Raw genomic sequence first — 26,933 nt, 5'->3', positions numbered from 1 at the left:
TTGCTTATGTGTCACATATTTAATGAAGAGAGATGTGCTTGTGGTAACTAGCTAAGTTACCGGAACATCACACACTCCAAGAAAGAATGAGTCTATAACCTAATAAATACATTGTTGCATGACACTACATAGATGTTTCTACCCACTGTGGAGGTAGTAACATAGTCTAGGGAAGTGTGTAAGTTGTACTAGACTATGTTCTTGCCCATTGTGACCAGTCTAATTATAATGGATTTTTTAACTGCAGTTGATAAATCTAACATTTTGGAAAAAGGGAAGGTATGTCAATTAAGTGGACTTGCATTTATTTAAAGATATTCCCAATGTGTATGATATTCTAGCAGTGACAGCGTGTTTGTATAATATGCATTCAAAAGTAGGTAGTTGGCTATCACTGAAGTAATGTTGGGGCAGTAAATATTGGTTGTTGGCTGGTGGTGAACCTTTTACCGTATCGTCGGTGCAACTGTTGGGGTAAAAGCTAGAGCCAGCATTCAGTCTATCCATTTTTTCTGAAGAGCCACCTCCTCCCAAGTGAAGCGAAGAACAGCTCTGTGCCTAAAGGAGAGGGAGAAATATCAAGGTGATGGATGGAATGGACGGACTCACTTCATCTATGGTAACATATTCTCCATCTATATGTTAGATATTGTTAGACATGTAGGCCGGTCTCATGAGTAATCTGTCGAAAACTACCGTTCAGTTTGCGCTAGCAACTGGCAGAGATGACGAAGAAGCTGATGAGAAAGAGATATTCCGTGAAGATGTTTTGAGTAGTACTAGCCCGGTAGATCTTACTAAGGACTCCTCCGCATTAGAAGAGTGTGGAAGCAGAAAAGGAGCGTTCGTTGGTGCTTTGAACAAGTCCAAGGGGCATGTCAGATTCGGACCATCGGATCTGCAAAAATTGTATCTTGCACTATCTCCAGAGCAGCAGGGAATAAAAAAATAGGAATTGAAGGAGTAGAGTGGATTAACAAGATGGTGCACACAGATCTTAATCATTCAGCTTGGTTAATGCTTAATGTCATGCCTGATGACTGTGCTCTAAGAATTGGCGTAGATGATTGTGACACGGTTCATATTACAGAAGCTGCGGCAGCAAACATAACGGGTAACAGAACGGGTGGTTCAATAACTATTCCAATTTCTGAAGGTGCCCCAATGCATAGTGAAATAAAAGTTGTGCGAACCATACTGAAGCTTGCTGATGTAACTGAAGAAATAACAGTTTCTGAACTTGTTGCACTTTTGTTGGGAGAAAGTAAGAAGGGGGGGGGGGGGGGGGGTGAATTAGATGAAGAAGGTGCATCACGCACAGAGAGAGCATTTGCAATGCTGTACCTTTCTGTACACTTGTTCCGGTGGAGAAAAAATGCTGTGTCAACAGGAGGAGTTCTTATATGATGGTGATACTCTATCTGGATTTGAAAGATGTCAATTGGGGAAAATATGCTATTGATGAGATAATAAGCGGTGCAAGGAAACTGAACAGGGATAATCCACTTCTTAACATCACACTACATGGGTGCCCTGCTCTGCTTGAGGTAATTTAATAATTCAATAGGTAGACTAGGTTGCTATCTTCAAATTGTGGATGTACTGACAGGATTCTGTATAACAGATTCGTTATTTCGACTCGGTGGACACTGGTTTCATTCAACTAGATCCAAAAGCTTTACCAAGGATCAAGCACTACAATAAACAAATTCTAAGTGCACTGGTGAAGGCAAACAGCAGAGTAGATGGCGGGCGTATTACATTTGGAATAATGAAGATATATGTTTCAGTATGAATAATTAATAACTTTTGTATGAACATTCTGGAAATGAACTTTTATAAAAATGATAGATATCTAGGTTTACATAAATGAACATTTCGTAGCAGCTAACATAAAAAAGCATGCTGACAGGTAAAAGGATCGATCAAGCATGCTGAGAACTTACCTTACGATTTAACAAAAGATTCATGCATGAAGGTAAAAATACTAAACCAGATTTAAGTTTATGAAATGGATTTATTATGGTATACTGAATGTTCAGAATGTGTATATAGGGGAGGAATTGGATATTTGAAGAACTAGCACAGCGGGCTGAAGGTAGGATCGATAGATCAATGAAGTTACATGCATATCTCGTGAATGAAACCAGTCTGACTGAGGAAAGGAAGAAAAAACTATTTCAGACACATAGATCAGTAGAGAAATTGATGTTGACAGTTGGAACAGTTAAGATTCTGCGTTATATTCAGAAAAACGAGGTAGAGGGGGGTGGTTTGGTAAATGAAACTGTTTCTTGTCTGGACAATGTTTTGGCTGGTAAGTAATTATCTAATTACATGTAATGTGAAATTCAATGTCATACGCACGACGGTGCTAAAATACTAAATTTGTAATCAGGGTCCGTGAAAACTTTGCGAAGAGTACCAAGAGGAAGGCAAGTCCAAGTTTAGATGAGGGGGCAGAGAAAGATAAAGGTATAGCAAATCGTTACTCTTTTCTTTGTAAGGAACCTGAATGCACTAAATTGTGTTGGCAGGGGCTATGGTGCCAAACTTGAACATGCCGTTGATGGGTAGCACAGAATGTGTTAAAGGGAAGGAAGTTCTTTCAGAAGGGGGGGGGGGGCATGTTCAATCAAGGGATGCAGGTGCTTTACAATCCAAATGATGATCTGCATTGCGAAGCTGAACAATTACACACGAAAAAGATTCATCTAGAAAGCAATTTGAAGAAGGTGGCATTACCGATAATCAGAGCATCATGTCCTTGCTAGTTCCGATCACTGTATCCTACTGTGAGTAATGGAATTTTGGGAAGAGGGTTAGAAAACATGATGATATGTTTCAAGAAGACATTGAAAGCGTAAGTTTCGATAGAACAAATCTCCTCGTTACATATATGTTTGGAATAACTGATTATTTTAAATAGCAGGGCTTGGCTGATATATGTTTCGAACAAATCTTCGTGATCAAGAAGCTTGCATCCATACAACTGGTCGACGATAGTGTTACCAGTAAGAGAGCAATAACGGGGGGTCACATGTGTGATCCACGGGCTGTGAAAAAAAATAGCATGAGGGCAACTGAAATGTAGCACGATATATTGCAGCAGTAATAAGGAATATGTCGTACCAGCTAAGGTCACTTGTTGGGTGGTTCCGAAGATATGAGTCAATCTCGATTAGAACGTCAGGTGGTGGGTGAATGTGTAATCTACCATCAGTCCAATGAGAATCAACATAAGATGTGTGCAAGGTAGTAACAGGGGTGGGTTTGAATGGTGAGATATGAGCAAATAGGACAGCATCTTCAGGGGGGTCAGTCTCATTGGTGAACATGAGGATGCCACCTATTAGGCTGTCAGCCCAACATTTTGACTCTTCATGTTGTGCTTGCAATTTTGAGTTCTTTGGAGTAACCTCGTCATCGGCGTGATATGCTGAAAAAAAGCATGGAGAGGGAAGGTTAAAAATATATAATAAAATATTGATGAATTAATGCATACCACTGGATGAAAATGAAAAATTAGTGACTTACAGTTTATCCTGCTTTTCTTGTGTGAGGGTGTAACCTCATTGATAGTGTGAGACGAAGTGGCAGGGTTATGTTTATGCTTTGGTGCTGCGGAGGTGGCACCTGACATGGAATAAGATGTGTTAATATGTGTAACTTGTGATCAGTACTGTTTATAACTATAATAGTCACCTTCAGACTTAGACTGTTGCTTAGAATGATGATACAAATTAGATAAAACAGGGGTTTCAGGTGGCTGCAGTTCTTGTGCAATGCATGTTGTACCACGGAGCGTGCAACAGACGCAACTCTTAGATAAGGTTGACACAACACTGTGAAGAAATCGAGTGTTCTCTTCATGAACGGATCGCTTCAATTCATTGCAGGCTTTAAAGGAAACAGCGTTGTGCTGATTGAGGAGTATGCCAAGCTCAGAATGTGCCTCTACATAAACTTGAATTATATACTGTGTGGGGAGAAATTGTGGTGGTGCAGAGTGGTATAAAAACAGTGTTATATGTTTACCAATTGTGGATAGTTATGCTTGAGGATGCTGGGGAATTCCGAAGGCGTAGGTATGTTGGTCAAAAATAAAGAAGTACCAACAGAAATAGGTTGAGGGGTATCTGTAAAGGTCTTTTTTGGGGACGGAATAACTGGTTTCTTTGATGAGGATGTATTTGCTTCAGTCTTTGAATCCCAAACGGAGCGCATGTAGCATATCTGAGAATGGTGACGGATCTAAAAAACAATAAGAGAGTTAGTGCATTCATATTTCATCGGCTTCAAAATAATGGATTGGCAAATTAGTACAGAAAATACCTGACCTAGGGAGAAATCAGGGGGGCCAGGGCCAATTTTTGTGCACTGGATAATCATCTGCTTGATCCTTGCTTCGTCGAAACAGGATATGTGTGGGTATGAATTGTGAGGGAGGTTTAGCATGCCCAAGGCTAGGTTGTCGAGATAGAAAATATGCAATTCAATGGAATTTCAAATTATGGCTGTTTGGATGAAGCAAACAAGAATCTTGTATGTATTGGAGAGAAAAAAATTATGATTGACAGCAGTGAATACCTGGAAAAAAGATGGCATCCCATCAAGTGAGTAACTGGTCTATTATTTTGAATGTCTTGCTTTACTTTCCAGCAAGCTGCCAGTAAATCAGCAAACACATAATCACAGAAGTTGAAGTCTATAATTTAGTCCGTGTTTGCAATAGCTGACCAGTAATCAATGATGGCCTGGTCGTGTTTAGTGGACGGTGTCAGGATGTGGCCCATGGAAAAAATCATTAAAGCCATCTTGAAACAGTCAATCTCTAAATTACTGGCAGTTGATTCATTCAGATCTTTCATTATAACCATTTCGACACATTTCATCACTTGATTCCCTTTGTCAGGCATACCAAGCACAGATCTAAAAAACTGAACGGAACTTTCGGTTTGTTGATATTCAAGACTGTGTATGTCTAGCTTGCCATAGGGGATACCGAAAACTTTATCGATATCCCCTGGCCAGAACCTAATAGATCTATCATGAGATAGTTTAATGTATCTGTTTAGCCCATCCACCATGCTCATGAGCCATGTGCTAAACTTCAAATTAGCTTAGAAATAGCGGGCAGTCGCAACATGCCACCAAATCCAATTTCTACGACAAGTCTGCGTTTGAATTCGTTGAATGTAGATATAATGGAACAAACTTTTAGAAGTGAAGTCCTGGAACTTGGGGTGGGGCAAGCGGGGTCAAGGGATCAAAGGTTGACGCCGGGGTGATCGACATCTTCATCGGGGTCCATCACGGCTGCTGTGAGGGTGAATAAAACATAGGAAAAAAATAGAATACAGCCGGTGCGAGAGGGGGAGAGGAACAAAGAAGGAAGGGAGAGGGGAGGGGATGAATGGAGATGGGGAGCTGACCTGACGTTCGGGCGGATCGTAGCAGGAGACGTCCAGCAGTTGAAGGCGGCGAGAAGAGGGGTAGCGAGGGTTCTTACTGGAGAAGTACGGCGCGGTGCCTGGGCTTGGGATGGGGACTCTGTTTTGTTCTGCTCGGTTGATAAGTGGTGAGAGGGTGAGGAAAGGAAGATGGATAGTAGATGATGTCTCGGGTAATCATGTTCATCAGCGAGTAATCCATCCCATTATCCTTCACTGTGTATATTAGTCTCCATGGAGAACCAATTAAAAAACAACAAACATCATTGAAAGGGGCAGACGCGGTTTGAACCCCTGCTGCATTCCGACACAAACAATGCGCAAGACAGAGATGGGCGGGGAGGTAGAAGCTGGTTAAATGCAACCGGGCCAGGCTGTGCTGCTGGGTGAGGAACAGTTAGGAAGGAATCAAATACTACACACCCATGCTGGTACAGGTAAAGTGCTAATACGAAAGAAGACCAGGTCATATACTAATAGGCAGGGCTGGATCAGCGGTGAGATTCCGGGGACAGATGTCCCCAGGAACCATTGGGTATTTCCCGGCATCTGCTGCCGGACCATCGACGGCTCGGGGAACTTCAAGATCCGGACACTCATCTAGCCGTTTGGATTGAAATCCAACGATTGCCATGCGCCTTTCAGCTCAAGCCTTTCCGTCTACAGTGTTATTCCTTCTCGCGACCGTCATGCGTGACGCAGCACGCCGCCTCTTAGATAACTACCGGATCATCAACATACTCTACCTCAATTCATCATTTCAAACTTCATATTGGCCTTCTTTGGTTTAAAGAAATTTTGCAGAAATTTCATAGTATATGATTTATATAGAAAAAATTTCTTTGAAGCCCTTTGGTTTGTTGGAATGAAATCCTATTTCTATGAAGGAATTCTTCCCATCCTCCATATTTCATAAAAAAAATAAACATTAGCCTAGACTTAATGAAAAAAAATCATATGATGTGAATTAAAGGGCATCTCCTTTCCTATTCCTCCTCATAGGATTTGAGATACATCTCATCTCATTTTCTATGACTTTTTTATTCCTACGATTTTCCTACTCTATGAACCAAAGGAGGCCTGAAGGTTTTTCCGTATCAACTCCTTCTATCTACTAGTAAGCATGCAAGTGCAACACACGTCTCGCTTAAATATGTTCTACTATGAAACTTAATAATTCTGTCATAACATAAATCTACATTTTTAGCAGCTGCAATCTCACGTAAAAAGCATATAATTCCGAACTCGTACAAATGACTGGAAATATTGTGCTTTATAAATCAACAGGCCCATGTCCATTGCTTAGCAAATACCTCAGTCCGCCAAGAAAATTTAATTGTGGCCTATGGCCATGCATGCACCCCTAGCTAGTGCATCTCGACAACAAGGCCATGACCAACATCTCGCCAGCATCCACAGTGCCATATAGATATTCATGTATCACAAACAAAATTGTTTCTCATATATCACATCCATGACCTCTTAAACTATATAATTGACATAATTCACCAGTTATTTCAATCTTAAAGTCATCATTGCATCCAAACTGAAGTAAATTTGAGTTGCTCAAAAAAAGTTGCTCAAAAAAAACTGAAGTAAATTTGAGGTGTAATATTTCCAACCAAGAAAAATACATTTTCATTCTTATTTTCTTCTAGGTCGTGCCTATGAGTGGGCCATTGCCAATAAGCACCAGGAAAAAAGATATGCAAGTGTGTGTACAGAGGCAATGAAAATTAATTAGTAGTTTCCACATAAGCTGATCAAATAAAATAATCCGTCAACGTTCTGAGATACAAGTTTGTCCACCAAAGAAACAAAACATTGCTAGTCAGCAAACCAAGCTGCAGCACCTGTGGTTGTTCCAAGCAAAATCAGGTACCCGTGAAACCAGCCACAGAGACAAAGCAGATGCCCAAACCGCTGAAGGTAGAAACATGCTTACTCATAATCTAGAGGCATTTTGTGGTCATTTAGTGTTCATCCTTCCATGGCAAGGTCCAAAGCAACGAAGGTACTTGCAACTTGATATTTGGAAGCTCGCCATGTATCTGGCTCCTTTTTTTGCGATCGCAAAAAAATCAATCTCTAGGAGAGTATTAACACATATCACTGATAATGAACATAACTCTGCAAAGAAAAAGGAAAAAGTGAGAAGGAGATTAATAAACGTAGCTGTACATATGCTACATAAATTTCCATCTAATATTCTCACCTTGGTCCCGGTCTGCAGTATGTCGTCTTGCCCATCCAGCCTGAACTGATAGAGAAAGTTCCATGTGGCACTTTATTTATGAGGATATAACATGAGTCAACAACAAATTTATCATTGTTATTCATGGCAAGATAATAGATCATTCATAAATATATATTTTGTTGGATGTTGATTACTGGAAAGTAATACCAATATGGGCTTACAAATTTGGGCATGCTTCTTTTCACCGACGACACCTATTAGCAGAGGTAAATCATAATATTATAGACATATGTTACTAATAGAAAATACTACTTTTCTTTTTATATTACTTAAATTAGAACAATCAATTTCTTCCATGTCCCGAAACTTCTCATTGAGCCTCTCCATTTAACTCAGTAATTTTGGGTTATGGTAAAATCATGGGTTTTCAACAAAATAAAAACAAACAAGACCAATAAGAAAGAAAACTTAAAAATTCAAGCCTATCAGACAATCATGCACCTCCGGTGGCATGTCGACAATCAGACATACCAAAACCTTTGGTCCTAATTTTTTCCCCAATACAATGTGTGAAACAACAAATAATAACCTTGTGTGTGTGTGAAACAACAAATAATAACCTTCATACCAGCAATGCATATTAATATTAGAAGATCAAAATGTGCTTTACTGTGTAACATTTCCATTGCATGTACATAACATGCTATGCATCAAATCCCCCTGCACAAGATTTCTCTGTCATGGCCACACTCGTATCCAGTGGTGGTGGAGTAGCCTAGGACGTGAAGCAGGGAAAGGGGCACAACATACCGGTGCGGCCGGCGACGGCGGAGACACAACGGACTGCTCGGCCTCCTCGTCCCCACAATGCTTTAACTATCTTGGATATCTTTCAAAAAGAATGCCAATGAGGGCGTCAGTTGCTACAAATCCATGACTTCAAAGAAACACAATAACCCATTAGATGGTTCAGTACAAATCATTTCTTCACTTGCAGTACCATGTAAAACATTGAATAGGTATGCATCACTCATCATTTCAAAAAGACTTCGAACAAAAACATTCAACACCTCTGACTCCACAAAGACTTAAGAAATTAGGGTGCCTAAATCTTTATGCAGAACTGGGTACATCTTACTTATTAGTTAGCCAACCACCGTATCCAAGTGGCCCAATTACGTGAATACAATCAGTATCAATCATAAGTATGAAACATGAAACTTTCTGAAATGATCAGTACTTATTAGGTCTCAAACTATACATATAGAAACTTGAGACTGCAGACATGAACGGTCGACTCTGAAACTCCACTCAAATCACCACATTATCTAAGCATGCTCAGTTAGCAACAGTAAAACAAATTACAGAATCTGAAACCTCACACATTATTTAGAGAGTACCTTATTTTCTGTTCTTGCTACACTGGAATCAATGTACACTCTGAATGAAAAATAACAAACACTTGATTGATATGGTCATCATATATGAAATAAGACAGTATGTGACAAACTATATAAAGCCGTAGATTTTGATGTACTACTAATATTTGGTCATCCAAACTCATATAATAGTTCCTCACCTGCAAATCCTCCAGTAGTTGTGCTGACATATGAAACATCTTCTTGATCTCCCTAAGCTGAATTCTATGATAGCACAGAGCTGAACTCGAAAAATAAAATCACACCACAGGACATCTACAGGCTATTTTTACATGAAATGAGACTCGAAAACACATACAAAGGAAAAGGGGACACCTGTTTAAATAAGCCATTGAAAGCAGGCTACACAGAGCTCGACATATCGCCTTGCGAACCTAGCTCAATATCAGCATTTCTTCGGGCCCAATCCTCTTTGCTGGTCTCAAATTAGTCATGTTAAATTTCACAAAATAAATGTCCTTGCAAGATTCACAATTCAAATCCTTTGTGCATTCTAACCAAGAAGATGGAATTCAATCTTCGGTGAGGATTGAATCCTAGTGTCATAAGTAATACATATATAAACATCAGTAGCATCAGAGATTGCTCACAAGGGCAACGCTGCACACCATGCTATTTCCGTACTCAAGGATCACAAAATAACATCATATAAAGAATACAGAGGAAACCACATACAGGGAGCAAATCATCATCTAGTCGACATAGAAATTAGTCTGCTACTTCTCTTTGCCAGCTCAACATTACCAATGTTCTTCTGTGCCATCAGCAGAAAAAAGAACAAAGAGAGATGAAATTCAGTTTGCATCCAAAGCTCTCTTCATTCCCCACGGCCGGAGGTCTCCCCGTCCCCAAAACATGCCTCCGCCAGCAGAGCACCCGTGCTTGCCGTTCCTCGCTGTCCCCTTGCCGTTCCACCGGAGTTCCCCACCAGTCCACCGTCACGGGCTCACAGCGACCCCGGCGGGGCAGAGAGAGGGAGGGAGGAAGGGAGAGAGGGAAGATATGTACCTAGACAGCACCGATGCCCTTGCTCAGCCGCCGCCGCCCGGATCCAAATCGCCACTGCTGCCCCGATCCAGGACAGTAGGATGAGATCCCGAGGATAGAGTCAGGTGGCAACGACTGCCATGGCCGAAGTGCATTAGGCACGCCGGAGTGGGGCGCAATGGTGATAGCCTTGTGTCAAGGAGGCGGTGGAGATGGCGGCGGCGGCACGGGAGATCGGCAGCGCTGGGCTCGCTTGGTGGCAATATGGTGGGGGGGGGGGGACTGTGGGGGCGGCACGATTTGGGAAGATGGAAAGGACGGACGAGCAGAGGAATTAGTGGGATTCTCAGATTTGATCCGCATGGTAAGCGGGCCGTGCGGATCGGGGGCGCGGAGCGCTTCGACGATTGGCAGACCACCGGCGTCTGCTGGCAGAACGTTTGATCCTAGTCGTCGATCTGGTTAATAGATTATTGACGTAATATGGGCGGTAGGATATGTGTAAGTTGATTTGATCCGAAGGCTCTGATATCTTGTGTACAGTTTGTTGTGTGGTTTTAGAAGAACTTATGTTTGCTCTTTTAATAGTAGTAGAGATACTGCAGTTGAAGCACCTACATGAAAATTTTGTGTCTTTCTTGTCTGTAATGGGATTTGTCTCGAGGCTCAACTGCTAATCATGGCCACACGGTCCATGGAGATTGATTCAACCAAAAAGCTAATAAAATAAATTTCTTCAAATTAAGGTCACATGTAGTGATTTATCCCGTTGGCCAAAGAACAAGTACATAGCTCGAAGAATACATATTTTTGAGAGTTTCTTTTTTAAAGGAAATAGATTTTTAGTTTTGGACAACCTAACGAGGTAGGAGGGAAAGAAGAGGGGGCTATGACATGTCTATGCGTGTGACCGGGTGATGGCAACTTAGGAACCCATGACAAGCAGACAACATGCTTGGGTCATTACCACTTAAGGAGATTGTTTTTTTTGAAGCTAAAACGCCTTCCGGCTCTTTATTCATTAGGCGCTAGCATGTCTGACTGCAAACAATCAGTCAGCCACCCAGGGATTGTATCAAAAAATTGCATAACAACAGAAAGGTTTATCGAATGCCTAGCTAGACGGTGTGCCGCCATGTTAGTCTGGCGACATGCAAACCGTAGCCTAAATCCCTGGAAGAAAGTAGACATCTCCTTCATCTCCATGATGAGGTGAAAACACGTCGACCTCTGAGGTGCTTCCCAGAGTCGCTGGATCTCCTGACAATCCGTCTCCAACACCACCTGTTGCAAGCCCATGTCACGTGCCATTATGATCGCGTATCTGCATGCAAGTAGTTCAATGGATAAGGGATCAGTAACTCCATCATATCGCGATCCTCCCGCTCTAACGAGTGCTCCATGATGATCTCTAGCAATGAAGCCCGCCCCGCCACATATTTGACCCGCGTCCGTAGCTCCATCGGTGTTGACCTTTATCCACCCATCCTCAGGTGGTAGCCACCTCCGGGGAGTAGTAACTTGGGTCTTCCTCCTCTCAGGGATTTCCAGTGCCCTGATAATCTCTTCTATAATCACCATTGATTTGACCGGCTGGTATACTAACTCACCATGAGTATAACTGTTCCTGGAGTGCCACACAGCCCACATCACAGTGATCATAATAGCCGCCACCTCCTTCTTGAACAAACGTTCATCTAGTAGATCTCGAGACCATGACAATGGGTGTAACCGTGGTATGTCAATACCAAAGAAGCGCTCAGCTGCTTCCCAAAAACGTTTTGCATGGTCACACTCCATAAGCGAGTGAAACAGTGTTTCATTGTCATGTCCACACATCGGACAATGTGGTAGCTGCTTGATGTGTCTCCTCTTGAGCTCACCAAAGGAAGGCAAGAACTCCTTTAGCACGTGTCACCAAAACACCCGATCTTTGGAAGCACATTGATCTTCCATAATGCCTTCCACATGATCGATTCACCCGAAGATGAACCAACTATCTCAGCCACCTGTAGCTTAGATTGCACCTCATGTCTGTATGCCGACCGGACCGTGAAGATACCAGACTTTTCCCGTGACCATGCCCACACATCCGCGCCTGCCACACGCGGTCTTGCCATGGCAAGAATAGCTGCCGCATCTGGGGCATAGAAAATGCTCTGAACAAGCTCCTTATCCCACTGATTTGACACTGGGTCAATCAAGTCCGATACTAACTGGACTGAGTTTTGCTTGAGGGCTCCCAACGGTTTCATAGATATAGTTCCATCTATCCATTGATCATGCCACACTTCGGTGGTCTCTACCAGATCGAGACTTGCCTCTAAAATAGAGTGGTTGTCTTGTGCTCGTCCAATCCGTTCTAATATGCATTACAATTTTCCATTTCATTTCTCTTGACGCCCCTCTTTGGATGTTTAAGAAAATTGGCGAATTCATTATGCCTTCCTCCGGAAGGGATCTTATGAATTTGTTGGAGGGCACTACCTTATCAACTGGGAGGTTGTTTGCACCCGTAAGGAGTTTGGGGGTCTCGGGGTTGTGAACTTGGCAGGTGAGAGTATCGTTACGAAAGTCCGTCGTGCATGGATTGCTAGGACCGAACTTGATAAGTCTTGGCAATGATTGGGAGTTCCCCTAAATCCAAACGAGGTGGCTCACTTCAATTATGCAGCTTGTTTTTTTAGAAATGGTAGCATCGCCTTCTTTTGGTACGATGTGTGCCTTGAAGGCTCTTCGTTGCTGACATTGCCCCTGATATTGTCTCATTAGCCTCAAACAACACCAAACCAACGTGCATGGTGGATGATGATGGCCTTATTGATGGATGTTGCTTGACAGACACCGGTACAACGATGTGCTATACAAACGATTTTTAACCCCCTTTCCGCGTCGGCGTTTGGAACCGTCGCCAATTGAGTGTGGGCGACAGGGGAGTCCTTCCCACACGACACATAAACCGTCGAGGATAGGTCCTCCTGGCTCATGGGCTGGGGGCAAAATGAGCTCGTGTGCGATCTGGCGGGGATCAAAACCCAATTGTTTCCGTTCGTATGTACACCCCACACGGTGAATCCCAGAAAATCATTTCCGTTCGCATGTATATCACACATAGTTTTTTGTGTGGAAACGTTTGTGCAAGGTGGCCAAATGCAAACAATTCTCTGCCGGAAGCCGTGTGTGATTGTTAGTTGATCGAACACTCCTACTTTCTATAAACCGTGTGGGTTGTTTGAGTTCATTGCCCACGGTGCTGTCTGAGTAACTGTCTACAATAGAAACCCCCAATAAGCAGGGCAATTAGCCTATTATTGATAATCCATGTACTAATCAAATTGATATTTCTTATAAAACACACCAGATATTTCATATCCGTATGACAGCAACCAGGATTTCATAATCGAATTACATCAGATAGCTTCGGCACTCAGTTACGCCATTACACAACAGCACCAAGTTTCACATGCAACATAAAAAACCTTTCGAAAGTAGCATCGTACATGGTGAATAGGCAGATGAATCTCATCTGGGAAACTGCAGAAGCGGAAGGCAAATATTGAGCCTTCAGTGTTGTTGATTGTCCTTGCAACTTTAGGCTAGTAGCTATGGATAATTGCCCGCCCAACCTTCGTCCTCTTCAGCAAGACTTCAATATTGTACCGTGGGTGTTGAAGGAATACCTTCCTCGCATCTTGACCATGTGTGACGCCCCTAGACCGGAGCTTCAGACGCCTTCCATGTTTTCCGAGTTTCGTCGTGTGAGTTGTTAGTTTGTTGCATTCATCATTGCATCATGTGCATTGCATCATGTCATCATGCCATTTCATTTTTTTAAAAACTCAACTAAAAACTGCATAGATCTTTTGATCTATTTAAATCGAGGGATATTCACAATGGTGATTTCTCTTTAGAACATTCACTCCCAATATTATTATGCAGCTATTATAAAATATTCCATTTATTTGGAATTGACCATAATACACTTGCAAAACAAATTCCATGCCTTGTCTATCTCAGTTTTTTCTTGACCTCAAACTTTTCCCATAAATCCTTTCGACACTTTCCCGACCTCCACTAAAATTCCCAACATTTTTGGACTCTTCAAAACCTTGAACTTACTCAAACCATTTGAATTAAATTCAAATAGATTTGAATCCAGATCTTTCAATCATGCCACTTTTATTTTCTGGATCGAGCTCATTTTTTTGAGTCCGGGAAAATAATCCCCATGCCCAAATTCTTGTCCACTCATTTCTTTCTTTATCTCTTTTCACTCATTTCTTCCTTTCTCTCTTTTCCTTCTTTGTCTTTTTCTGTTTTTAGAGAGAAGTAAGAAGAGAAGAGAGAAAGAGAGAAGGGAGCCCGCAGCCCAATTTGGCCCAAGCCTCTTTCCCTCGTCTCCTCTCTCCCTCTCTCCTCTCTCCCTCGTCTTCACCTCGCGCCGCCAGCCTCTTTCTGCTCGATCCCCATCTCTCTCTCCCTCGTTCACTCGTCTCCCTCTCCTCCCGCTATCGCCGCGCCTTTCTTCCCGTTCCCCCGCGCTCGAACCCCCACTCCTCCGTCTCGATCTTCAACACCAGCTAGCCACGCCACCGCGCCTCCTGCCACTCCACCTCCGACCTCCTGCCATGGCCTCCTCCTCGCCTTGAAGCCCCGCGCCCTGGTCTTCTTCCCCGCCTCCTTGCCATGGCCACGTGCCCCTCGAGCCAGCAGGTCGATGCCCTGCCTCGCCGCCGTTCGCCTCCGGCGAGCAGCCGCGCCATGGCCTTCCTCCTCCCACGCCCTGCTTGTCTTGCTCCAGCCATGGCCATGGCGCCCGTGCCAAGACCAGCGAGCAGCTGCCCGCGTTCCACGCCCAAGGCCTCCTCCTCGACCTCGCCTCCCTCCTCTGCGCCTCCTGCCCGCCGGCAGGGCCTCGTCCCTACCTTCGGATGCGCCAAGCTCGTCATCGTCCTCGCACTGCGAGCTCACCACCACACCGCTGCCACACTGCAGTTGCTGCTTCGTCGTCCCGTTCCGCTGCCTCCCGCGTCCGGTCGCCGCCGGTGCCCACGGCCAATGATGTGCCTCTACTCGCGGATGCCGCTGCCAGTGTCCGCACGTTGCTGCTGCTTCGCCGCCCACCTCCCGTCATTGACCGCCAAGACCGTTCTGTGCTGCCACATTTTGGTTTCACCAAGTTCCATCAAGCCGGCCGTGTACGTCTACCATCACCGTGGGTTTCATCAAGTTCGACTACAGCATGAAGATATGTACAACTACGTGGGTTCGCCGAGTACGACTACTCACGGGATCCGTCAAGTTCATCTGCGTGCGTGTACGATTACTCATCCGGGATGCGTCGAGCTCCTCTCAGAACGAACGGGAACGACTACTGTCGTCGAAGACCCGTGTAACGGAACCGTCAAGTTCGACTACCTTCATGTGTACCTTTACTTCCCACGATGACCGTGTACAACTACCATCCCGTGCATGTCGCGAGAACCTCTACTTCCCCTTCAAAACGTGTACCACTACCGCCGACCGAACGTCTACATAACATGTACCACGACCATCGCTGAAGACCCCGTGGACGTCAAGTTCCGTGTCGTGACCCCGAACATCTACGGACATGAACTACTTTCCTCGACGACCCGTGAACGACTACTTCCTCTACGAACCGATCCACTTCAAAGGTATAACCGCGGAGAACGACCGCCCGGGGACGAATGCTTGTGTTGTATGAGATGCATGGTTGGTTGTTGTATTCGCACGTGAACGTTAGTTGTTCCTCCTCATTGCCATCGTCTCGTGGGAACCCGGTAACCGGGATCACTCCCCGTCACTCTTGCATGTTCCGCACACTTGTTCTTTTCCACCGGCATCTCAATCGAGTTACCGGAACCGGAACGTTGCCGCGGCACCGTTTTCGTTATTGTCGCCGTGGCACCCTTTCTTTCCACCACGGTGACAAATGCTTCATATCATGTTCATGTCAATATTTTCATAAAATTGCATATAACTTGCACATGTCATCCGCATCATATGATAACAACATCAAGAGTGTTTAAAATTGTTGTTTGCATTAAATTGCTAAATGCACATGGGATTTTACCGGACTTGTTGTTTGTTGTTCCGGCCTCATTTAAACTTGCCTAGTTAAGTAGTTTTATTATGCTTCACCCCTTGCCATGCTAACCAACATTTAATATTGTTGAGTACTTAAACGGGAGAGAACTAAATAATTGTTGTGGTGTTTCGTCAGTATGCAACTCGTTGCATATTGAGCTCCACTTAACTTGTAGTTTTGCTTGTGCACTTTGCCATGCCATGCATATTTAAACCGGACATGCATCATACTTGGTTGTGCATAATGCCATGATTATGTGATGGTTGTTTACCATGTTGTTTGCTTCTTTCTGGTGTTGCTTCTTTGGGTTAGTTCCAATTACGTCGCGTTTGTGAGGATTCGTTCGACTACGTCCGTTTGTCTTCTTCATGGACCCGTTCTTCTTCCTTGCGGGATCTCAGGCAAGATGACCATACCCTCGAAATCACTTCTATCTTTGGTTGCTAGTTGTTCGCTCTATTGCTATGCCGCGCTACCTATCACTTGCTATATCATGCCTCCCATATTGCCATGTCAAGCCTCTAACCCACCTTTCCTAGCAAACCATTGTTTGGCTATGTTACCGCTTTGCTCAGCCCCTCTTATAGCGTTGCTAGTTGCAGGTGAAGATGAAGTTTGTTCCATGATGGAACATGGATATTGTTGGGATATCATTATTATATCTTATTTACTTTAATGCACCTATATAGTTGGTAAAGGGTGGAAGGCTCGGCCTTATGCCTGGTGTTTTGTTCCACTCTTCCCGCCCTAGTTTCTGTCATATTGGTGTTATGTTCCTTGATTTTGCGTTCCTTGCGCGGTTGGGTGTTATGGGAACCCCTTGACAGTTCGCTTTGAATAAAACTCCTCCAGCAAGGCCCAACCTTGGTTTTACATTTGCCTAACAACCTAGCCTTTTTCCCTTGGGTTTCCGGAGCCCGAGGGTCATCTTTATTTTAACCCTCCTGGGCCAGTGCTTCTCTAAGTGTTGGTCCAACCTGAGCGATGTCCGGCGTTCCCTGGGCAACCAGGGTCTATGCCAACCTGATATCTGGCTCATCCGGTGTGCCCTGAGAACGATATATGTGCAGCTCCTATCGGGATTTGTCGGCACATCCGGGCGGCTTTGCTGGTCTTGTTTTACCATTGTCGAAATGTCTTGTAACCGGGATTCCGAGTCTGATCAGGTCTTCCTGGGAGAAGGAATATCCTTCGTTGACTGTGAGAGCTTGTGGTAGGCTAAGTTGGGACACCCCTGCAGGGTTTGAACTTTCGGAAGCCATGCCCGCGATTATGTGGCAGATGGGAATTTGTTAATGTCCGGTTGTAGAAAACTTGACACTTAACTTAATTTAAAATGAATCAACCGTGTGTGTAGCCGTGATGGTCTCTTCTCGGCGGAGTCCGGGAAGTGAACACGGTTCTTGTGTTATGCTTGAACGTAAGTAGTTTCAGGATCACTTCTAGTTCACGACCGTTGCGTTGCTTCTCTTCTCGCTCTTTTTGCGTAAGTTAGCCATACCCCGACGGCCAGAACAATGCCGACGGCCCCCGTCGGCTTCTTCGGAGATATGCCGACAGCCTGGTTCTGGCCGTCGGCGTACAAAGGCCGTCGGGTTACGCAGAGATAAGCCGACGGCACCCGTCGGCATAGAACGGCCGTCGGCCTAGCTACATATACGCCGACAGCTCCCGTCGGCTTACGAAGGCCGTCGGCATACACGTGGGGCCCGGCCACCCCCTGGCAAACGGCGTCAGAGCTATGCCGACGGCCTAGACGGGGGGCCGTCGGCATAGGTCCGCAGGCCACGTCATTGATCCAGGCCGCACCATGCAGAGCCTATGCCGACGGCTGCCGTCGGCATATCTGCCACGTCAGTGATCCGCGGCACGCTGGTCGGATCTATGCCGACGACAAGGCCGTTGGCATAGTTAGATTTTTTTCCGTACATATTTTTTAATGCTTTTTTGTGTATTATTATATCAACTAACATGTAGCATGTTAAATATAAACATACATATGAATATATATGTAGTTTGTATTTTTTCATATATTATGAATATATATATATATAGTTTGTATTTTTTCGAGCACGTTAATAATGTGCGGTCATGTTCTTTTAAATATAGATCCTTATATTTTATTAAAATCAAAAACAGCTATGCCGACAGAAGTTTTGTGGCAGTTGCAAACGCCCGACACCCGTCTCCAGAGAGTGACCCCCCTCACATCCGCGGTGTGCCCCCCCTCATGGACGGCGCCGCCGCCGGCACCTGGAGGGGGGAAACGGACGCGTCGGGTCTACACGGAGTGGATGTAGCTGTGGTTTTGGCCCGGATGTTGCTCCCGGGTGTCCCTCTGGGCCGACCTAACACAACCGGGTGGAGAGGTCCACTGGTCAAAGCCCGTCCGTGGGAAGTCAAAAGGCTAGATCTCGTGGTCAACCGCTCCAGGGTTAGGCGGGACGGGGGCCCTGGGGGTAGCAATGCCACCGGAGCGTCGTAGCGGGCCCTCATACATGCGGGGTGGTGTTGTGGCATGTCCGAAGAGGCGGCACGCGTCTCCGGTGCGTGCCCCCCCCCCCCACGGACAGCGCCGCCGCCGGCACCTGGAAGGGGGAAACGGACGCGTCGGGTCTACACGGAGTGGATGTAGCTGTGGGTTTGGCCCGGATGTTGCTTCCCGGTGTCCCTCTGGGCCGACCCAACACAACCGGGTGGAGAGGTCCACTGGTCAAAGCCCGTCCGTGCAAAGTCAAAGGGCTAGATCCCGTGGTCAAACGCTACAGGGTTAGCCGGGACGGGGGCCCTGGGGGTAGCAATGCCACCGGAGCGTCGTACCGGGCCCTCATACATGCGGGGTGGTGTTGTGGCATGTCCGAAGAGGCGGCACGCGTCTCCGGGTTGTGGCCCCCCTCACGGACGGCAATGAAACGGTAGTAGACGTTCTGCGGTAACGATGCAGCGTGAATATTATTAAATACTTGGAGCGCGATAAAATCATGAGTTTTTTACACAACGTGGGCACATGTGCTATAGGACTGATGGTAATTTTTCATAATTTTTTGTGATGGAGAAGTATCTGAACACTTCCCTCTACGCGGATTGCTCTTCGCACGTCTACGACTGTGGCCGGCGGCCTCCGGGGGCTAGCATACCGTCAAATCTTGCGTAGGCGGCCTCTCACAAATCTGGAAGTGTTGAGGCGGTTGCAAACGCCCAGCACGCATCTCCGGGGTGTGCCCCCCCCCCTCACGGACGCCGCCGCCGCCGGCACCTGGAGGGGGGAAACGGACGCATCGGGTCAACACGGAGTGGATGTAGCTGTGGGTTTGGCCCGGATGTTGCTTCCCGGTGTCCCTCTGGGCCGACCTAACACAACCGGGTGGAGAGGTCCACTGGTCAAAGCCCGTCGTGCAAAGTCAAAGGGCTAGATCCCGTGGTCAAACGCTACAGGGTTAGGCGGGACGGGGGCCCTGGGGGGGGTAGCAATGCCACCGGAGCGTCGTACCGGGCCCTCATACATGCGGGGTGGTGTTGTGGCATGTCCGAAGAGGCGGCACGCGTCTCCGGGTTGTGGCCCCCCTCACGGACGGCAATGAAACGGTAGTAGACGTTCTGCGGTAACGATGCAGCGTGAATATTATTAAATACTTGGAGCGCGATAAAATCATGAGTTTTTTACACAACGTGGGCACATGTGCTATAGGACTGATGGTAATTTTTCATAATTTTTTGTGATGGAGAAGTATCTGAACACTTCCCTCTACGCGGATTGCTCTTCGCACGTCTACGACTGTGGCCCGCGGCCTCCGGGGGCTAGCATACCGTCAAATCTTGCGTAGGCGGCCTCTCACAAATCTGAAGTGTTGAGGCGGTTGCAAACGCCCAGCACGCGTCTCCGGGGTGTGCCCCCCCCCTCACGGCCGCCGCCGCCGCCGGCACCTGGAGGGGGGAAACAGACGCGTCGGGTCTACACGGAGTGGATGTAGCTGTGGGTTTGGCCCGGATGTTGCTTCCCGGTGTCCCTCTGGGCCGACCTAACACAACCGGGTGGAGAGGTCCACTGGTCAAAGCCCGTCCGTGCAAAGTCAAAGGGCTAGATCCCGTGGTCAAACGCTACAGGGTTAGGCGGGACGGGGGCCCTGGGGGGGTAGCAATGCCACCGGAGCGTCGTACCGGGCCCTCATACATGCGGGGTGGTGTTGTGGCATGTCCGAAGAGGCGGCACGCGTCTCCGGGTTGTGGCCCCCCTCACGGACGGCAATGAAACGGTAGTAGACGTTCTGCGGTAACGATGCAGCGTGAATATTATTAAATACTTGGAGCGTGATAAAATCATGAGTTTTTTACACAACGTGGGCACATGTGCTATAGGACTGATGGTAATTTTTCATAATTTTTTGTGATGGAGAAGTATCTGAACACTTCCCTCTACGCGGATTGCTCTTCGCACGTCTACGACTGTGGCCGGCGGCCTCCGGGGGCTAGCATACCGTCAAATCTTGCGTAGGCGGCCTCTCACAAATCTGGAAGTGTTGAGGCGGTTGCAAACGCCCAGCACGCGTCTCCGGGGTGTGCCCCCCCCCTCACGGACGCCGCCGCCGCCGGCACCTGGAGGGGGGAAACGGACGCGTCGGGTCTACACGGAGTGGATGTAGCTGTGGGTTTGGCCCGGATGTTGCTTCCCAAGTGTCCTCTGGGCCGACCTAACACAACCGGGTGGAGAGGTCCACTGGTCAAAGCCCGTCCGTGCAAAGTCAAAGGGCTAGATCCCGTGGTCAAACGCTACAGGGTTAGGCGGGACGGGGGCCCTGGGGGGTAGCAATGCCACCGGAGCGTCGTACCGGGCCCTCATACATGCGGGGTGGTGTTGTGGCATGTCCGAAGAGGCGGCACGCGTCTCCGGGTTGTGGCCCCCCTCACGGACGGCAATGAAACGGTAGTAGACGTTCTGCGGTAACGATGCAGCGTGAATATTATTAAATACTTGGAGCACGATAAAATCATGAGTTTTTTACACAACGTGGGCACATGTGCTATAGGACTGATGGTAATTTTTCATAATTTTTTGTGATGGAGAAGTATCTGAACACTTCCCTCTACGCGGATTGCTCTTCGCACGTCTACGACTGTGGCCGGCGGCCTCCGGGGGCTAGCATACCGTCAAATCTTGCGTAGGCGGCCTCTCACAAATCTGGAAGTGTTGAGGCGGTTGCAAACGCCCAGCACGCGTCTCCGGGGTGTGCCCCCCCCTCACGGACGCCGCCGCCGCCGGCACCTGGAGGGGGGAAACGGACGCGTCGGGTCTACACGGAGTGGATGTAGCTGTGGGTTTGGCCCGGATGTTGCTTCCCAGTGTCCCTCTGGGCCGACCTAACACAACCGGGTGGAGAGGTCCACTGGTCAAAGCCCGTCCGTGCAAAGTCAATGGGCTAGATCCCGTGGTCAAACGCTACAGGGTTAGGCGGGACGGGGGCCCGGGGGGGTAGCAATGCCACCGGAGCGTCGTACCGGGCCCTCATACATGCGGGGTGGTGTTGTGGCATGTCCAAAGAGGCGGCACGCGTCTCCGGGTTGTGGCCCCCCTCACGGACGGCAATGAAACGGTAGTAGACGTTCTGCGGTAACGATGCAGCGTGAATATTATTAAATACTTGGAGCGCGATAAAATCATGAGTTTTTTACACAACGTGGGCACATGTGCTATAGGACTGATGGTAATTTTTCATAATTTTTTGTGATGGAGAAGTATCTGAACACTTCCCTCTACGCGGATTGCTCTTCGCACGTCTACGACTATGGCCGGCGGCCTCCGGGGGCTAGCATACCGTCAAATCTTGCGTAGGCGGCCTCTCACAAATCTGGAAGTGTTGAGGCGGTTGCAAACGCCCAGCACGCATCTCCGGGGTGTGCCCCCCCCCCTCATGGACGCCGCCGCCGCCGGCACCTGGAAGGGGGAAACGGATGCGTCGGGTCTACACGGAGTGGATGTAGCTGTGGGTTTGGCCTAGATGTTGCTTCCCGGTGTCCCTCTGGGCCGACCTAACACAACCGGGTGGAGAGGTCCACTGGTCAAAGCCCGTCCGTGCAAAGTCAAAGGGCTAGATCCTGTGGTCAAACACTACAAGGTTAGGCGGAACGGGGGCCCTGGGGGGGGTAGCAATACCACCGGAGCGTCGTACCGGGCCCTCATACATGCGGGGTGGTGTTGTGGCATGTCCGAAGAGGCGGCACGCGTCTCCGGGTTGTGGCCCCCCTCACGGACGGCAATGAAACGGTAGTAGACGTTCTGCGGTAACGATGCAGCGTGTATATTATTAAATACTTGGAGCGCGATAAAATCATGAGTTTTTTACACAACGTGGGCACATGTGCTATAGGACTGATGGTAATTTTTCATAATTTTTTGTGATGGAGAAGTATCTGAACACTTCCCTCTACGCGGATTGCTCTTCGCACGTCTACGACTGTGGCCGGCGGCCTCCGGGGGCTAGCATACCGTCAAATCTTGCGTAGGCGGCCTCTCACAAATCTAGAAGTGTTGAGGCGGTTGCAAATGCCCAGCACGCATCTCCGGGGTGTGCCCCCCCTCACGGACGGCGTCGCCGCCGGCACCTGGAGGGGGGAAACGGACGCGTCGGGTCTACACGGAGTGGATGTTGCTCCCGGGTGTCCCTATGGGCCGACCTGACACAACCTGTGGCCCCGCTCACGGTCGGCAATGACACGGTAGTAGACAGATCAGGCGCTCGTATAGTTACCGGATCAGGCACTCGGTAACGGTACCCCTCAGTCAGTTGCTCTCCTATGTATCACCTTTCGCGAGACCATAGAAAATATTTATATTATAATGAAATGTTGCTGAAGAAAAAATTCGGTTCAAAAAAAATTCAAGAACGTGTATTTGAAAATATTTAATATGTACGTACAAATATTTTATATGTATATGAAACTTTTCAATGCGTATGAAAAAAATATACACTAAAAATATATTTGAAGACAACTAATAATATATGCTGTAATTAACATGTATACGGCTAGTTTGTAATTAACATGTATAAAAAAAGAAATAAACCTATGCCTACGGCTTAGCCGTCGGCATATATGCCACGTGGCATTATTTATATATGCCGACGGCTAAGCCGTCGGCATAGGGCGCCTTATCCACTCGCCGGTCAACCCGCGCGCAGCCTCATCCACTCGTTCTCTCCTCCACTCGCCGCTCAACCCCGGCCGCACCGTCCGCCGACCCGCCGCCGCTCCAACCGCGCCGCTCCTCGCCGCCCGCTCCACCCGCGCCCCTCCCCTTCCCTCGCCCCTCCCCGCCTCCACCCCGACCCTCTCCGCCCCCTCCTCGCCGCCCGCTCCACCCGCGCCCCTCCCCTTCGCTCGCCCCTCCCCGCCTCCACCCCGACCCTCTCCGCCCCCTCCTCGCGGCGTCGCCGTCCACCCGACCCCGCCCCGGCCTCACAACGCCTCCGTCCAGCCGCCCCGCGCCGACCCCGTCTCGCGCCGCCGCCGGCCGCAGGGCTCCCAGCCCCTGGCTCGGCCTCCCGGAGCCCGCGGGCTGCCCCGACGAGCACGCGTGGGCGCGGCTTCGGCCGGCCCTGCTCGTTTCCTCCCGCGCCAGGGAGCACCTCCCTCCACCGCTGGACGCCGCCGTGCCCCCTCCCAGCCCCAGTGAGCACCCCCTCCCACAAATCGTTGTTGCCATTGCTTGTGTTCATGGTGGCTGGATGAATAGATAGATGCTAGATAGATGGATGGATGCTAGATGAATAGATAGATGGATGCTAGATGAATAGATAGATGGATGGATACATATTAGATAGTTTTGTGTAGTTTTATTAGGTATTTAGATACATACTAGATAGTTTTTACTAAGTTTGTGAATATAGATGAATTAGATGTTGGGCAAGTTTGTGATAGATGGATGGATATTGGTCAAGATAGTGTTTTGGTAATGTTGATTCATATATAAGAAGCAAATCAAGGCACATGGTTTCTAAAATACTTAATAAAGATTTTTTTTGCAATTTGACATGTTGTTTCATGTCGATTCATAATGTTGTGCCAAATGGTTAATGTGATATGATGACCTAATTTTTTTCACTCGGTGTAATTAACAGGATTTGTGGTGTTCCATCTTCGCGGAGTGATCATCGACGTTGGAGGTGTTGGTCCACGATCGTCCCTCTCCTTTGATCGACTACATCGGAGGGTGAGCAACAATTCCATGACCTCGTCCACTTTTTTTTCCATGTCACTAGATTGAATTTTCACATCAAGTCGCGTAACCTAGGTCTCCCGTCCGAAAGGGTTGCATCGATAAATATGCATTCAATTGCATATTTATCACCGCAGCTCTTTCGGATTGTCCAGCGCTTTCCACGGACAGCCCGAGGATGTGTAGATTGGGTACGTTGTTCATGCTCTACCCCGTTCCGAGACAGGATTTCGGCGGCGCCTCCCTGTTGTTCTCCGGATGCACATTCTCTCGGCATTTTGCCGAGACGTGTATTTGGAGAACAGCGGGGAGGTGCTGCCGAAATTTTGTCTCGGAATGGGGTAGAGCATGGACCGTACTCAATCTACACATTCTCGGGTGGGATTAGGACCCATCTTTACCTATTAGAGATGTAGGTGGATTACTCGTCAACCTTGTAAAAAATAAAATATTGATGTTGGTAATTAAAATGAATCCTTAATTTTGTTGTGTGGCTTCCAATAAAGCAGAGATGGCAGATAATCAGTGGATGTATAGTGGGTTTTTCCGTCGGAATCAAGTAACAACAGAGTGGGTCGAGAAAACTGATGTGTTTTTGAAAGAGATATTCCGTAGTCCAATGAGGATGGTGCCAGAATGCCCGTGTGCCAGATGTAAGAGACGTATCCGCAGAGATAAGAGTGAGATGACTAAGCACCTTCGCACGCATGGATTTATGCCCAACTTTAATATGCCGATAAACTTTGCCCAGCGGGACCGTGGTAGAGAGGATGTGATACGACAACGCATCGCTGGTTATGAGGACGATGGGGTTAGAGACATGCTAGATGATGTCTTTGCTGCACAGCCGACACCTCCGTCACATTCAGCGAATGAACCGGAGGAGCCGGAGGAAACCGCAAAGGCCTTCCTGGAAATCTTGGCCTCGTCAAAGAAACCTCTCTATGAGGGTGCCAAGCTGTCTGTGCTGGATGCCATCTCGCAACTGATGGCAGTGAAGGCTGAGTACGGCTGTAGCCGAGGTTGCTTCGAAGCATTTCTGGGAGTATGGGCTAACAGCCTGCCCGAGGGCCATGAACTGCCGAAAACCATGTACGGTACGAAGAAAATCATGAAGGCGCTCTCCATGGACTATGAGAAAATACATGTTTGTCCAAAGAATTGCCTTTTGTTTAGACATGAGTATGCGGATGACAACTACTGTAGGAAGTGCGGTTCCTCTCGGTATATTGAGGTGGTCGATAAGCATGGTCAGAAGCGGCAGCTAAAAATCCCTGTGAAGGTTCTTCGGTATCTTGATTTTATAAAAAGACTGCAGCGCCTTTTCATCACCGAGGAGTCTGCCAAAATGATGAAGTGGCACAAGGAAGGGAAAAGGTACAATCCAAAAAAAATTGTACATACATCAGAAGGTGAAGCATGGAAGTCATTCGATATAAAGTACCCGGAGGAAGCAGCCGAGGCTGGGAATGTCAGAATTGCTATAACAGGTGATGGGTTCAATCCATATGGTATGTCGTCTAATCCATACAGCTGCTGGCCCATATTTGTTATTCCGCTCAATCTCCCTCCCGGCGCCATAATGCAACGCAAGACCATGTTCCTGTCGCTTATAATTCCGGGGCCTGAATATCCAGGGAAGAATTTGAGTGTGTTTATGCAGCCGTTGGTGGATGATTTGCACCATTCTTGGTACTTCCCGAGGTTGACATATGACCGGCATCTGCAGAAAAATTTCTTGATGAAAGTTTGGCTACAGTATTGCATGCATGACTTTCCCGGCTATGCCCTGTTCTGCGGATGGTGTACAAGTGGAAAGATGCCTTGCCCAGTGTGCATGCAGGCCTTGATTTTCATTTGGATGAAGAAGGGTGGCAAGTATGTTGCCTTTGACCAGCATCGACAATTCCTCCCTCCAGACCATCCTGATAGGGAAGACAAGAAGAACTTCACAAAAGGCAAAGTTGTCCATGAAGTAAATGAGATTCCAACATTTTCTGGTGAGGATGTGCTTGCTCAGCTCAAAGCTCTTAAGCCTGCCTGTGAAGGGAAAGGCAAAGGGAAAGGGAAAGGGAAAAAATATTTTGAAGGATATGGTGAGACGCACAACTGGACTCACATTACCCCCTTCACGCAGCTTCCCTATTTTAAGGACCTCAAACTTCCATACAACATCGACGTGATGCACACTGAAAAGAATGTCGCAGAGTCCCTTTTTAACACGATCCTCAACATTCCTGATAAGACAAAGGATAATGTTAATGCTAGAGTCGATCAACAAAATATTTGTGATAGACCACGTCTTCACATGCAACCTCCCACAGGCAGTCAAAAATCTTGGTTCAAGCCAGATGCTGACTTCGTACTTAAAAAGGATCATAAGATGGAGGCATTCAAGTGGCTGAAACACGTCGTGAAGTTCACTGATGGTTATGCGTCGAATATAAGTAAGGGGGTCAATCTTTCAACGGGCAGAGTGACCGGGCTCAAGAGTCATGACTATCATGTATGGATTGAGCGGATTATGCCGGTGATGGTT

General features: G+C 47.2%; 1 protein-coding gene and 1 long non-coding RNA gene across 3 annotated transcripts; one reads left to right on the top strand and one right to left on the bottom strand.

Annotated features, from left to right (window-relative positions):
- The first annotated feature begins 1,310 nt into the window (after positions 1 to 1,310).
- LOC123148573 (uncharacterized) lies at positions 1,311 to 2,701 on the top strand. The gene is made up of 6 exons (XM_044568009.1): positions 1,311 to 1,547; positions 1,625 to 1,789; positions 1,913 to 1,978; positions 2,056 to 2,317; positions 2,399 to 2,475; positions 2,538 to 2,701. The coding sequence occupies exons 1-5, from the start codon at positions 1,404 to 1,406 to the stop codon at positions 2,449 to 2,451; spliced, it is 690 nt and encodes a 229-aa protein (XP_044423944.1). The 5' UTR covers positions 1,311 to 1,403; the 3' UTR covers positions 2,452 to 2,475; positions 2,538 to 2,701.
- Positions 2,702 to 7,402: 4,701 nt separating this feature from the next.
- LOC123152604 (uncharacterized) lies at positions 7,403 to 10,255 on the bottom strand. 2 transcript variants are annotated; one of them, XR_006476264.1, is made up of 6 exons: positions 9,405 to 10,255; positions 9,230 to 9,309; positions 9,051 to 9,090; positions 7,858 to 7,904; positions 7,669 to 7,738; positions 7,403 to 7,583 (listed from the first exon to the last, which is right to left on the bottom strand). It is a non-coding gene; the product is annotated as an uncharacterized lncRNA (long non-coding RNA). The 2 variants fall into 2 exon arrangements; XR_006476263.1 differs by having other exon boundaries at positions 9,051 to 9,309.
- Positions 10,256 to 26,933: the final 16,678 nt, after the last annotated feature.

Source organism: Triticum aestivum, chromosome 7A (assembly GCF_018294505.1).
Source record: "Triticum aestivum cultivar Chinese Spring chromosome 7A, IWGSC CS RefSeq v2.1, whole genome shotgun sequence".
NCBI classification, from domain to species: Eukaryota; Viridiplantae; Streptophyta; class Magnoliopsida; order Poales; family Poaceae; genus Triticum; species Triticum aestivum.
The sequence above is the reverse complement of the archived record's forward strand: the minus strand, read 5'-3'. Positions and strand labels throughout refer to the sequence as shown.